Here is a 14,453-nt window from a genome sequence, read left to right as displayed (position 1 = left end):
ACAGTCACCACAAACAAGGTCCAGTGCTGAAACAATCACTGAAGTCAGAGCACACGACCGTTACCTATAGTATCAGCCTCAGAACTGAGAGGTAGATTGCCGGCGCAGGGGTCTGGGGCTCCCCCTTCCCCCTACCGGGAATGGGGACCTGCGCAGACAGTGGCACGGGGACATGTGACATCATACTCGTTTGCCCGTTTCTGTTTGGGGAGTTTTATCCACTGGTTCGGCTTTCGTCACAATTTTCACCAGAATAGGGGTTTGTTTTGGAACGCTTACCTTTCTGGGTGCCGGACCCAGTCGATGGCAGACAGAGAATGCTTCCAACCACACGGGGGATTCTATTGGCCACTGCTCCTCATGCCTCTTCTAAGGGGGCCAGGTTCTGGCTTGTGGTCCCCGGTAGGACCACAGAACTCCATACACATGACTGATGCCAAAGTCTGACATTAGCATATCAGCCTGGATAGCTCTAGCAGCAAATTAGTGCAGAACACTGCAGACAGAATTCTATAATAATTTTTGGATGTTTGGAGGAGATACCATCTAAGGTCGACAGAACGTCAGAAGAGGAAAAAATCATTGAGAAAATACAGTAGTAGGTTTAGGGAAAGGCCTGCCAATGATGGAAAATATCAGTGATTTAGGAGAACAGGAAAGTGTGTAAAATGTATGTCTCAAGAGCAGAGGTCTTGAGTCACATCTTATTGACAAGAAAAAAATGTCTACATGTTATTATTTGACTGACAAATAATGTAATTCAAACAAGAGTTGTTTGCCGACATTCTGAAATAAACTATAATATTTGTTTTAGTTTGATTGTATTAAAATTTAACTTACAAAACATGAACAAGGCTGGAAGAGACACCAACATAAGCATGAACCTTATATACTGTACTTAATCATTGGTAACATAACATGATTCCTCTTCACTACACTAAGGCGATATTTCTAAATTTTTGTGATAAATCTAGGGATGTAAGAGAATGTTTGCACCGCACAAAACAATATTACTGAGTCACCTTCTGCATGTGATATGTGTCTTTCTAGGCCCTCTCATAACTTTGTGCCAAATGTTCCAGTTATACGAACATTTGTTTATGTACAGAGACATGGCTTGACCTCATACCCAAATATTTTCTTCATTTACAAAGTTGGTCAAATACTCAGAAATTATTCAACCCCCATTACTGTACCTGCCTTGGATTCCTAACCCCTGCTGTCAGTGTGTGACTATTTCTCCAGGTGAGCTACACTTGCCCACGAGTTTGTAGCCCTGGATATATGGTGCTTCTGGGATATGGTTCTCTGCAACACAGTTAAATATATTCAATTCTGAGTAATTTATTTCCTTTTCTTTTGTTGTATTTCGTCATGGGGATTCTTGTTTAAGTGAGTAATCGAGTTCAGTAATGAACTCCATTACTGTGAGCTAAAATATAAATGAGTGGACTGTTAGGGGCCAACTCGGAAGAAACTGAGATATGAATTCCTCTGGTACCTCTTTACTGTTCTGTGCTGTCATGTGTTGGTGGGTTAGCAGTAGTGGACAACAGCAAACTAGCAATTACCAGAGCAATGCTTAGCAGTCTGTTTGAAGCTAATTATTCCTTGAAGGAGGATTTTGAGTATAGGTGAACAAACCATCTGGAGGTCATTTTGGGTTGGACTGAAAATACTCGAGTGTCTCACTTCCCTCATTTTTTACTTGATGCTGGTGGCTTGAAAAGTTTCTAGCTGTATCAAAGATTGTGTTACACTAACGTACTATCTTTGTGCTACGTACAAGAGAGATGAAAATATGCTAAGGAAAAGACAAAGTGGCTCAAGCTCAGAAAGAGAGACATACTATATATATCAAGAACATATCATACCAATTTTTATTATGCAACCTACCATACCTGATGTAAACCAAATCAATATACAGTACTGTACTATATTTTAACTAGAAAAATGTAAAAAATTAATCTAAAGCTGATGAATAAATAGCAATTATCTTATTACGTTAGAAGCAAGACTCCAAACCAAATACATCAGACTACTAAACAGAGGTTATACAATGCATAATTATCTAAATAATTCACTTGGACACAAACTCAAATTTCAAAGGGAACTCAGCTGGTTATGGTACTTACAGAATGGACCCTCAACTGAATGAAATGCTGCTTTGTAAAAAGAAAGCTAATTATATAATCAGTTGAATAAATGGTAGTTCTGGGAAGAATTTATGACATTATAAGCAGTCCAAAATAATAAAAACACATTAATAATAATAAAAGTAATAATTCAAATATAACTTGCATTAGGTTGCTCAAGGATTATTATTTGAATATCCTATACCAATAACTCCCATGATATGACAATTTTGTTTTATAAGCTCTTTTTCACTTCTCTTCTTCCCTCTCATTACTATGAACCCTTCCCTCCTCCCCTCTTACTTCTTCCCTCTCCTCATTACTCTGAACCTTCCCCCCCCCCACTTACTTAACTGAGTAAAACAGTAAACAGGACACTGGAGTTAGTACAGGAGAGAAATGACCCGGTATCCACTACATCAAAACTAGAACTGAGCTTGGGGATGCTCCTGGCAGGCAGCTATTCCCCCCCCCCCCCTCCCTTGAATGAGTTGGGGAAGATTGGCAAACGAGCTCGTGCTAGTGTAGTTCGGAGAGATTTCAATCATTTGTTCACATAGGTGGACGAGAGGTCTTTGGGCTTGTTTTGAGGATTTAGTCTCTCTTGAATCCAGCATAGATAGAGCAAATGATAGAGGGAATGATGGTGAGAGGGAAGGTAAGAGAAGAGGTGATGGGGAGAAGGTGGATAGATAGGGAAGAGAGATTTGAGAGACAGGAAGAAGAGGGGAAAAGATTATGAGAGGAAGAGAAAGGGGAGGGGAAAGAGACCCAAGCACACACAGGTACCCCCCTAGCAGCAAAATGAAACAAAAAACAGAATACTATATGGCAGCCCTCTCAGTATGTCCATTGTTTTATGAGCTGTTGTTGACAATAAGAAATAATCCCATTAATAGTGTTCCCCAATGTTTCTCCATGCAGTGGGTTGTTTTGGTGCGCTCTGTCTTTCTAATGACTTTTGTCACTTGACTTGGGTTGACCTAGTATCATCAGATTCCCTTTGATGAGTGGACCAGATTCTGCATCTGGTCTGCACCAGGTGTTTATGACTCACAAGGGCCCGGAGCTAACCAAGCGGCTAGCTCAGGAAGCCACCGAGGGAGACCTCCCAGAACACGGGTCTTGCAGCCACAGGGTTAATTTATTATTGCAGAACAAGAAGCCCTCATTTTATAAACACAAAAATTTTTAAGCTTCATATCAATGCAAAGCAGCATTAGTATATTACTAAGAATCAAAGCAATGGGAAATAAAAATGGCAAAGCCAAAAGGTATCCTTTTGAATACCAAAAAGGTATTCAATTCAAAATACAATAAAAGAAATTACAATAAATTATTAATTAATTAAATCATAAATGATAGTTCTCAAGACTATGAAACAAATCAAAACATAAGCAAAAACCCTCAATTTATCATATTATAAAGAAAATTCCTGTTACAAAACTACAACTCATCCCTAGAAAGATAATGCCTTGTAATAACTAATTATAATACGTTTTGAAGAGTATTTTTCATTAATGTTACATTTCTTTCTAGAGGACCCACACTCTTATGATGACATTCAGGAACTTATCATCTTTACATCATGACAGAACTATTTATACATGAAGATCTAGCTTTAGCCTTCTCATTACATGCCATTCTAATAACCAATGTCAAGCGACTCTAGATAAGTTGTGTACGAAGGTACCTTACCCGAGAGAGGGGGTGGTATCAATTCATGACTGGGTGGTGTGGATGGTGGTCCTTGTGCTGAGGGTGGAGGATTTGAAGTGCGTCTCTTCTTTTTAGGGTTATTTGGAGAATCAGGAGAGCCCCCCGTACCTGGCTTAAAGTCAGCCGCCAGGCTGCTGTTGTTGGCAACTGCCAAAAGGAAATATCGTAATAAGTGAATTATGTGCACATATACTGTATATATAGTACAGTATACACATACAGTATATATATATAACAGATATATACTGTATATCAATTATTATATGTGCTATTAACCAAATGCTAACTCACACACTAAAGCAAAACGTTCTTGTAATTATTATTTAAATTAATCAGGAAGTTATCAATAAAAGAAAGTAGTGACAGCACGAACATGCAGTAAATGATGAAAGCACTACATTCAGTTATACATTATCCAAGTCACCTAACCCAATGATATCTACATCCAAACATGCTATGGCTCTTCCAAGCCATGGGTGTTGCAGGGTAGGGGGAGGGGTCCATGATATGACAGAAGACAAGCTTATACAGACCAACTGCATTAATCATAGGCTCTTGTTACACTGACAACTCAATATGACCACCTGAAATTTATTTGTGGACAATCTGATATTGATGAACATAGTACCCAATCATCATCCTCATTTGTTAGTATTTTGTTTTGGTCTGCTTTGCTTTCCATTCCTGCTTCTAGTTGCACTCCATATATAGTGAGTGCACAGTGTGGGAGATAGCAGCAGGTGTGAAAAGTATCCAGTGGATAATGGCAGTTGGAAATAAGAGAAACGTGGGAGTGGCTGGGGATGTAGTTGAAGGTGAAATTTAAATTAAAAATCTTTATTCACACAAGTGTTGACTTTTATTCAAATACTGTACAAAAACTTTCATTTATAAAATGGCCAAATTCAGAAAATATTTTACTTAGTTTAATTTTTTAAAATATATCCTTCATTTAATCAAGAAAAGAAAATATTAATAGCCTAACACTGATCATTATAAATTATGTACTGTATAATAAAAAACCAGCATTGTATGTAATGAAACAGCATTTTCTGGGTAAGACCCAGAGGCTCCCCAGAGCATACCGGGCTGATATGTATGTATTAGACCGTGGCATCAGTCGATTGGAGTTCTTTTGCCTACCTGCGGACATGAGCCAGAATTTGGCCCCCTCAGAGAGACTAGGGGGTAATAATGGTCTATGGAAACCCCACGCATTTGGAAGAATTCCATATCTGCCATCGATCGAGATTTTCACCCAGAAAGGTAGGCATCACACAAAACAAACCCCACATGGTAAAAAAAAATATTATTGCTACCTAAAGATCGAACAGAAAAAAGAACTCCCCAATTCTAAAACAAGCAAACAAGCAAATGTCACACCCCGCTGTTGCATCGCTCATTCGGGCAGCAAACTGCCCACCGGGAAGGGGAAGAAGGGCCCAGGACCTCCAGCGCCGGCTGCTCCACCATTCAGTTCTGAGGCTGAACATCAAAAACCATGTGAAAAAAAAAATGACCAGGAGGAGAGAGGGAGGGTGCTGGGAAGCCTCTGAGGCTCACCCAGAGAATGGTGTTTCATTACATTCAATAGTGGTTTTCTGTGGGAAGCCCCTACAGCTCTCAGGAGTTACCTAACCAAAGAAAAGTGAAAAGAGGGACTTGCCCGGGAGGCAGTTGCCATGCGCTCCTCAACTCAAAGTCAAGACAACAGGCAGCAGCCTGCGACGTAAAGCGACACACGCCTGACTGGGGCCAGGAATGTTGACCAGGTAATGGACTCAAGGTAATGACTAGGTAATGGCGGCAAGGACTCTGTTTGACCCCCAAAATCCCCGTGCCTGAATGTCAGCCCAAGATATGTTGCCAAAGACGGCAGCCAGAGCAGCAAACTTACAAACGTCATGGTACGAGAATAGACCGCAATGTCTATAATAATATAATAATAATGTCTGGCTGGACCGAATAACTCTGCAGATGACCTGGGACACCCGAGCCCTGGAACAGGGAACAAGGGAAACTAATCAACTCAAAATGCATCCCCAGCCATAGACATTGTTGCCCACAGGTAACAGCGAAGAGCCACAACCAGACACAACACATGATGCACACCCGGCCTGCCAAACACAGAATGAGATGCCAGAGTCGACGACCTCCACAGTCAGACATCAGCCGAGAACTAAATGGTGGAGCAGCTGGCACTGGAGGTTCGGAGCCCCCCTTCCAGCCTCCCGGGAACGGGGGGCTGTGCAGATGAGCGACTCAACAACAGGATGTGACATTTGCTTGTTTGCTCATTTTAGGATTGGGGATTTATTTTCTCTGTTCAGTCTTAGGGCAGCGATAATATTTTTTTGTTTTACCATGTGGGGTTTGTTTTGTGATGCCTACCTTTCTGGCTGCCAACCCCGGTCGATGGCAGATATGGAGTTCTTCCAAATACACAGAGATTTCCATTCGCCATTGCTCCCCTAGTCTTTCTGAGGGAGCCAGTCGCCGGTGGGCAAAAGAAATCCAATCGACTGATGCCACAGTCTAATACATACAAATCAGCTTGGTAAGCTCTGGGAAGCCATAAGGACTCCCCACAGAAAAGTGTTAAATGTAATGAAAGGCCTCTTTCTAATGGGTTCCCCTCAGTGGCTCCTTTTAGATAACCACCTGGATAGTTGCCCACATCATGTCGCATCAGGCCTTTGAGAGTCAGCAAAAGTCTACCAAACACCAGAGGATGAAACCTGGTCCACTCAATGTGGCACGAGAAGCAGGGGATGCTAGATCAGTCTAACCCGAAAGAATGAGCCAACAGAACAGTTGAGGAAAAAACAGAATTGAATGTAATGAAACACCGCTTTCTGATTGAGCCTCAGTGGCTCACTGAGACAGCTCCACACAAGTCACATCAGCTTTACAGTAGGAGACCTGAATACCGAAACCTGGCCCCCATACAGGGGTGTAGGGAGCTAGGGTCACTACGATTATGCACACCAAAGAAACGTCCGGAAAGTAAGCAAAACAAATTAGACAACTACATGGTTCACAAAGAAATAAGCAATAAAGCTGTAAATGACTGCAAACAATCCACTTGGTAGTCAGTTTGAACTCCTCATAGTTACAGCTAACAACCACTAGGTAACAGAACTATCAGGGGCTGCCGGCTCCCATGTCAACACACCTCAGTGCAGTGCCGAAGACCACATACCTGCCTCCTGGCACTCAGCACCAGGAAGCACAAGTCACACTGCAACAGGCTCCAGGAATATCCAATTGCCTAAGTATTGTGAACAGGTTGAGGGCTGTAAGTGGTGTCCCAGGTTACATAAAGGTATAGGGAAGCTGAAAAGTAAATAAGATACAAGAAATAAGTGCAACTGAGTGAAAATCCTGTGTTGGAAAAGTTTATATTCCAAAACAAAAGATTGTCAATAACAAAGATGGCCACCACCACAGGACAGGTAAGCGCACCAGCAGATGTTCTCCTGGTTCAACCTTGACGCCAAGCGGATATCTTGACGCCAAGCGGATATCTTGACGCCAAGCGGATATCTGGACGCCAGGCGGACATCTGGACGCCTCCTTCGCCTGGGAGCCGCCGGTTCATGTTTGGTTTTGCAATTTTGGATTTCATACTGCTGTTTGGCACTCCTATTCAACGGTTCGGTTGTACGACGCCTGGCGCACATATCGCCTTGGGTCATCAGGTTGTTGATAGATTTTTTTCACGTGTTCTGGCTGGTTCTTCTGGCAGGGTGACGGTGTACAGTGCCGGCATGGCTGAGAGGTGCCGGGAGTTGGTGCGTCTTGGTGGACTCCTGGTGTGCCCTCAGCCATGGTTTGTAGGTAGCTTCTGCTCCGCCAGAAGGAACTGGATGGCTTTTGTGTTTTTGCTGGGGGCCCGAGTTTTGGTTTTGCTACCCAGTGTTCTCTGTATGGGGCGGGGCCGGTGCTTGTTACCCAGAGGGACTCCTGGGGTTCCCCAATCATCTACCCGTTTGTGTTTCTTTGCCGCGAGGCATATTGGTTTCAAGTAATTGGCGTCACTTGTTTCGCAATTAGGCTTGGCGTTTCACCTTTCCGGGCTTCGCGATTAACCCATCACGGGTACGCCGGGGCGCATCCGATCCCACGATTGTTGTCGCCCCTAAATCAACACCACCACCACCACCAGATGAATGTTTCCAAGGATTCTCAGAAAAAGATACAAGGAAAGGAGGCAGGTTAGAAATTACTGAGGACAGGCTAAAGAAGTACTGTATAAAGAAAAGGTCCTTAAATTAGAACAAGACAAGGAAGCTTTCAGAGATGAGGTTCACACTTTAAAAGGAAACATTCTTCAGCAAAGTAGGAAAATTACCACCTTAACAGACAAGGTAAAGAGACAGGAAGAACAAATCAAGGAACTAGTGTAAGAAAATGAGGCATAGAAAGTGAAGAGTGGTGAATTTGAAGAAATTAACAAGAAAATAGACTCATATGGTGAACCACTCCAAGGAATCCTAAAGACTAAGATGGAGTTAGGCAAGAATATACAAAGAGAAACTTCATGGACAACTCACATAGAGGAGGTTAATAAACAACTAGAAAGGTAAAAAGAAGAAATAAAAGAGACATGTGTGCAAGTTGTAAATGAGAAAAAAACGTTCAAGGAAGTGTGTTTGGAAGTCAAAACTGGAAATGACCAACAAGACGCAGAAATTAGACAAGCAATTAGGAAAGAACTGGTTACCAACAGTAAATTAGTACAAAACACTACACACACAAGTCCACAATAATTTTTGGGTGTTCAGAAAAGGAAATATCATTAGGGTGGACACAGCAGCAGAAGAGATGAAAATCATTGAGAAAATAGTAGGTTTAGGAGAAGGCCACAATTCAAAGTAAAATGTCAGTGATTTTTGGAGACTAGGAAAATATGAAGATGGTAAACTTTGGTCAATAAGACAAAACCTCTCAAAGGAAGACAGAGAAAAGCTGAATATGAATCTCGATGAAGCAAAACGTCTAAATTGGAATAGAAATGAAGAAATTTTATTTTCCACAAAGTGTAAGGGACTGGAAAGCTAGTGAAATGGTACATAAAAACAAAGCAACAAAATCATTAGAGGAAGGGGAAGTAAAAAACAGAGAGAAAGGGAAGAGGTTCCTGAAAATTGTATATACCAACATAGATGGAGTGAGATAAAAAATACTGAAGCTAAAAGAGGTAATTCAGCTTAAATCTTAAACTGTGTAAAACTTCATATGATGTGTTGAGTAACTGACACGAAAGTGCGCACCCCTTCATATGACAGTTTGGAGTACAGCGCAAGATTTAAATGGCCCGTGGCTACATGGGGGTTCACATCAGCTTCCTCAGGGCTCTTGTAAACAGATGCCATTTAAAAAAAAAAAATCGTCGGCAACATTCCCGGGTGAGAAAGCCTCAGTAATGAATAAGCCACCAAGGCTGGCACATGCAGCATGAGCTCCCAGCACTACTGTTCAGCTTGTGACCACAGCATCGCCAAAAAATTTCAAAAATATATGTAACTGGTATTATTTAGCAATGATAGAATTGCAGAAGACCCCTGACTGTGATAAAAATGACCAGGATTCTGATAATAGCAGGATTGTTGTGATAATTTGAGCTGTGCCGTGGGAGGAGTAATGTTGAGGGTGGGAGGGATGTAGTGTCGTCTGCCGAATCTGTGTGACCACCACTTACTATACCAGCTTAGTGGTTTGCTATGGCGAACACAAATGTAGATACAGTACTTATATATAATGTGTATATATGGTGAAATAACACCAAAAGGAGTGTTGGGAGAAGCCATTTTGGTGAGGGAGGTGGCATCATCTGTATGACATGTCATGCTGTGTAAGGGTGGCCACTATGCTATTTGGGCACTATACCAGCTTAGTTGAACAGTTATGGTGAACAGAAATGTATATATAGTGTAATAACAACAAAAGGAGTATTGGGAGATGCCATTTTGGTGAGGGAGGTGGCATCATCTGCATGACTTGTCATGCTGTGTAAGGGTGGTCACTAAGCTCTTTGGGCACTCTACCGGCTTAGTTGAACAGTTATGGTAAACAAAACATGTAGATATTTATATATAATGTGTATATACAGTGTAATAACAGCAAAACTATTTGTTTATTGTTTTTATGAACATAACTGAATCACTAATATGATCACAATACTTTTGAGTATAATGAAGATTCACACATTTTATTATATAAATATATCATACTACACACTGCAATTACAATAATAATAATGCAAAAAACTTAGAAAAAATTAATCAGACACATTAAAATAAATAGGTAATAATATCTTTGTGGCAACTCCCGCCTGACAGCTCGGGCAGAGCTGACTGCCTCCGGCGCTTGCTCTGTCAACCTCTCTTTTTTACCAGACTTCCCTGCCCTATTGCAGCCAAAATATGCCACCTACGATTTTTTTTATTATTTTACCCGTGATCAGGGAACACAAATGAACACTTTTATAAGACAAAATAATTTTTTTTTTTTTTGTGCCTGTGGGTGTTGAAGGCCAAATAGCTCAGAGCAGCTTAGGGGTTAAGGTCCTAGATATTGTCGCACTAACAGAGATAAAACTTGAACAAAACATTTTAAATGAAGCCATATTCCCAAGGAGGCTACTCAGTTTGGAGACATGACAGGAAAACTAGGCAGGGGAAAGGAGTGGCTGTGCTGGTGAAAGAACTCCTAAAGGTAACTGCGTTAATAACCAAAAACCCTAAAAAAGTTGAAATAATGGCTTTGCAGGTCTGAATCAGAACGATAAACTCATAATCGTAAATGCCTACAGCCCACCAGCAAGAAACACATGGAAATAGGAGGAACTAGATGTCAAATGAGAGGGCCTCAAATGGTCATGAGAGATTATAGTAAAAGCAGATAAAAGATAAATTATGATTGTTGGTACTGGGGGACTTCAACTTGAAAGCAATAGACTGGAAGGCCTGCAAAGCAAGAATGGAGGACATTTGGACAGGCAGATTTGTAAATCTCATTCTGGAGACATTCATGTATCTTCATGTTGAGCAGGCCACAAGAATGAGGGAAGGGGATGTTCTGTCAGTACTGGATTTAATATTCACCAGAAAAGAAGAGAAATTTGACATCCAGTACCTTCCTTCCTTGGTAAGAGTGATCATGACCTGTTGGAAATTAAATATACTTTGCAATATAATCTAAAAGATAATGGGAACATTGAAACAGTTGATAAATTCGATTTCTAGATAGAACAATATGAGGAAATTAGACAATTATTTAATGAATTTGATTGGACAGATTTGTTGCTAGGCAAGGAAGGAAATGAGATGGATGCCAAATTTTGCAAAATACATGATGGAGGCACACAAACATTGATACAAAAACAGAGATGCAGGACCAGAAAGCAGGATTGGTTCAATATTGATAGAGGCCTAACCCATAAACATACCAGCACTATAAACAAGTAAGAAACAATTACACTGAAGTGAGGAGAGAGGCAGAAATGAACCTTGAGAAAGGTTCCTTTCTCAAGCTAGATGGTGTTGAGATTGCGAAGTCGGATTGCGAAAGGGATCTGGGAGTTATGATTAGTAAGAATTTAAAACAAAAGGATCAATGAAGAAATTATTCGGTATTTAAGGCAAACCAACCTCTGTGTGTGTGTGTGTGTGTGTGTAATTACCTAAGTAATTACCTAAGTGTAGTTACAGGATGAGAGCTACGCTCGTGGTGTCCCGTCTTCCCAGCACTCTTTGTCATATAATGCTTTGAAACTACTGACGGTCTTGGCCTCCACCACCTTCTCACTTAACTTGTTCCAACCGTCTACCACTCTGTTTGCGAAGGTGAATTTTCTTATATTTCTTCGGCATCTGTGTTTAGCTAGTTTAAATCTATGACCTCTTGTTCTTGAAGTTCCAGGTCTCAGGAAATCTTCCCTGTCGATTTTATCAATTCCTGTTACTATTTTGTATGTAGTGATCATATCACCTCTTTTTCTTCTGTCTTCTAGTTTTGGCATGTTTAATGCTTCCAACCTCTCCTCGTAGCTCTTGCCCTTCAGTTCTGGGAGCCACTTCGTAGCATGTCTTTGCACCTTTTCCAGTTTGTTGATGTGCTTCTTAAGATATGGGCACCACACAACAGCTGCATATTCTAGCTTTGGCCTAACAAAAGTCATGAACAATTTCTTTAGTATATCGCCATCCATGTATTTAAATGCAATTCTGAAGTTAGAAAGCATCGCATAGGCTCCTTGCACAATATTCTTTATGTGGTCCTCAGGTGATAGTTTTCTATCTAGAACCACCCCTAGATCTCTTTCTTTATCAGAATTCTTTAAAGATTTCTCACATAATACATGTATATAGGTTGTATGGGGTCTATGTTCTCCTATTCCACATTCCATAACATGACATTTATTAACATTAAATTGCATTTGCCAGGTGGTGCTCCATATACTTATTTTGTCCAGGTCTTCTTGAAGGGCATGACAATCATCTAAATTTCTTATCCTTCCTATTATCTTAGCATCATCAGCAAACATGTTCATATAATTCTGTATACCAACTGGTAGATCATTTATGTACACAATAAACATCACTGGTGCAAGAACTGAACCCTGTGGTACTCCACTTGTGACATTTCTCCATTCCGATACATTGCCTCTGATTACTGCCCTCATTTTTCTATCAGTCAGAAAATTTTTCATCCATGATAGAAGTTTACCTGTCACCCCTCCAATATTTTCCAGTTTCCAGAACAACCTCTTATGTGGAACTCTGTCGAAAGCCTTTTTTAGGTCCAGATAGATGCAGTCAACCCAACCATCTCTTTCCTGTAATATCTCTGTGGCTCGATCATAGAAACTGAGTAAATTTCAATGAAGTAAACTTCATTGTGTGTGTGTGTGTGTGTGTGTGTGTGTGTAATTACCTAAGTGTAATTACCTAAGTGTAGTTACAGGATGAGAGCTACGCTCGTGGTGTCCCGTCTTCCCAGCACTCTTTGTCATATAACGCTTTGAAACTACTGACGGTCTTGGCCTCCATCACCTTCTCACTTAACTTGTTCCAACCGTCTACCACTCTGTTTGCGAAGGTGAATTTTCTTATATTTCTTCGGCATCTGTGTTTAGCTAGTTTAAATCTATGACCTCTTGTTCTTGAAGTGCCAGGTCTCAGGAAATCTTCCCTGTCGATTTTATCAATTCCTGTTACTATTTTGTATGTAGTGATCATATCACCTCTTTTTCTTCTGTCTTCTAGTTTTGGCATGTTTAATGCTTCCAACCTCTCCTCGTAGCTCTTGCCCTTCAGTTCTGGGAGCCACTTCGTAGCATGTCTTTGCACCTTTTCCAGTTTGTTGATGTGCTTCTTAAGATATGGGCACCACACAACAGCTGCATATTCTAGCTTTGGCCAAAGCTAGACAAAACGGTAGACAGTTCACAACAAAAGTCGTGAACAATTTCTTTAGTATTTCGCCATCCATGTATTTAAACGCAATTCTGAAGTTAGAAAGCGTGGCATAGGTTCCTCGCACAACGTTCTTTATGTGGTCCTCAGGAGATATTTTTCTATCTAGAACCACCCCTAGATCTCTTTCTTTATCAGAATTCTTTAAAAGATTTCTCACACAATTTATAGGCTGTGTGGAATCTATGTTCACCTATTCCATATTCAATAACATGGCATTTATTCACATTAAATTTATTTGCCAAGTGGTGCTCCATATACTTATTTTGTCCAGGTCTTCTTGAAGGGCATGACAATCATCTAAGTTTCTTATCCTTCCTATTATCTTAGCATCATCAGCAAACATGTTCATATAATTCTGTATACCAACTGGTAGATCATTTATGTAGACAATAAACATCACTGATGCAAGAAATGAACCCTGTGGTACTCCACTTGAGACATTTCTCCAGTCCGATACATTGCCTCTGATTACTGCCCACATTTTTCTATCAGTCAGAAAATTTTTCATCCATGTTAGAAGCTTACCTGTCACCCCTCCAATATTTTCCAGTTTCCAGATCAACCTCTTATGTGGAACTCTGTCGAAAGCCTTTTTTTAGGTCCAGATAGATGTAGTCAACCCAACCATATCTTTCCTGTAAAATCTCTGTGGCTCGATCATAGAAACTGATAAATTCGATACACAGGATCTTCCAGATCGAAAACCATACTGTCTGTCTGATATTATATAATTTCTCTCCAGGTGTTCTACCCATTTAATTTTTATTAGTTTTTTCCAATACTTTCACTATTACACTTGTCAATGATACAGGTCTATAATTGAGAGGGGTCTTCCCTGCTGCCACTTTTGTAGATTGAAACTATGTTAGCCTGTTTCCACATGTCTGCTACGACTCCTGTACACTGGGATGTCTGAAATATCAAAAAGATGCATCTCCATTTCTTAATATTGGGTGGAACTCCGGGCTGCGAGGCCGCGGAAGACGCTCCCACAGCTGCGCTACGAAGGCTTCTCTACGTGTATTCACCTAGTTGTGCTTGCTGGGGTTGAGCTCTGCTCTTTCGGCCCTCCTCTCAACTGTCAATTAACTGTTTCTACTACTACTACTACTAC

General features: G+C 40.8%; 1 protein-coding gene across 6 annotated transcripts in view; it reads right to left on the bottom strand.

Moving 5' to 3' along the window:
• pygo (pygopus family PHD finger) overlaps positions 1-14,453 on the bottom strand; it is an 85,801-nt gene that overhangs the window by 30,965 nt on the left and 40,383 nt on the right. For 3 of the 6 annotated variants that reach the window (XM_045725893.2, XM_045725886.2, XM_045725911.2), the window contains 2 exons: positions 3,834-4,001; positions 2,136-2,162 (listed from right to left, as the gene is read on the bottom strand). In XM_045725893.2, the coding sequence (XP_045581849.1) occupies positions 2,136-2,162; positions 3,834-4,001 (195 nt within the window). The remainder of the gene's footprint in view (positions 1-2,135; positions 2,163-3,833; positions 4,002-14,453) is intronic. The other 3 variants (XM_045725903.2, XM_069321880.1, XM_069321881.1) reach the window with 1 other exon arrangement.

The sequence above is a fragment of the Procambarus clarkii genome, chromosome 10, assembly GCF_040958095.1.
Source record: "Procambarus clarkii isolate CNS0578487 chromosome 10, FALCON_Pclarkii_2.0, whole genome shotgun sequence".
NCBI lineage: Eukaryota > Metazoa > Arthropoda > Malacostraca > Decapoda > Cambaridae > Procambarus > Procambarus clarkii.
Note: the sequence above shows the minus strand (reverse complement) of the source record. Positions and strands in the feature narration are given on the sequence as shown.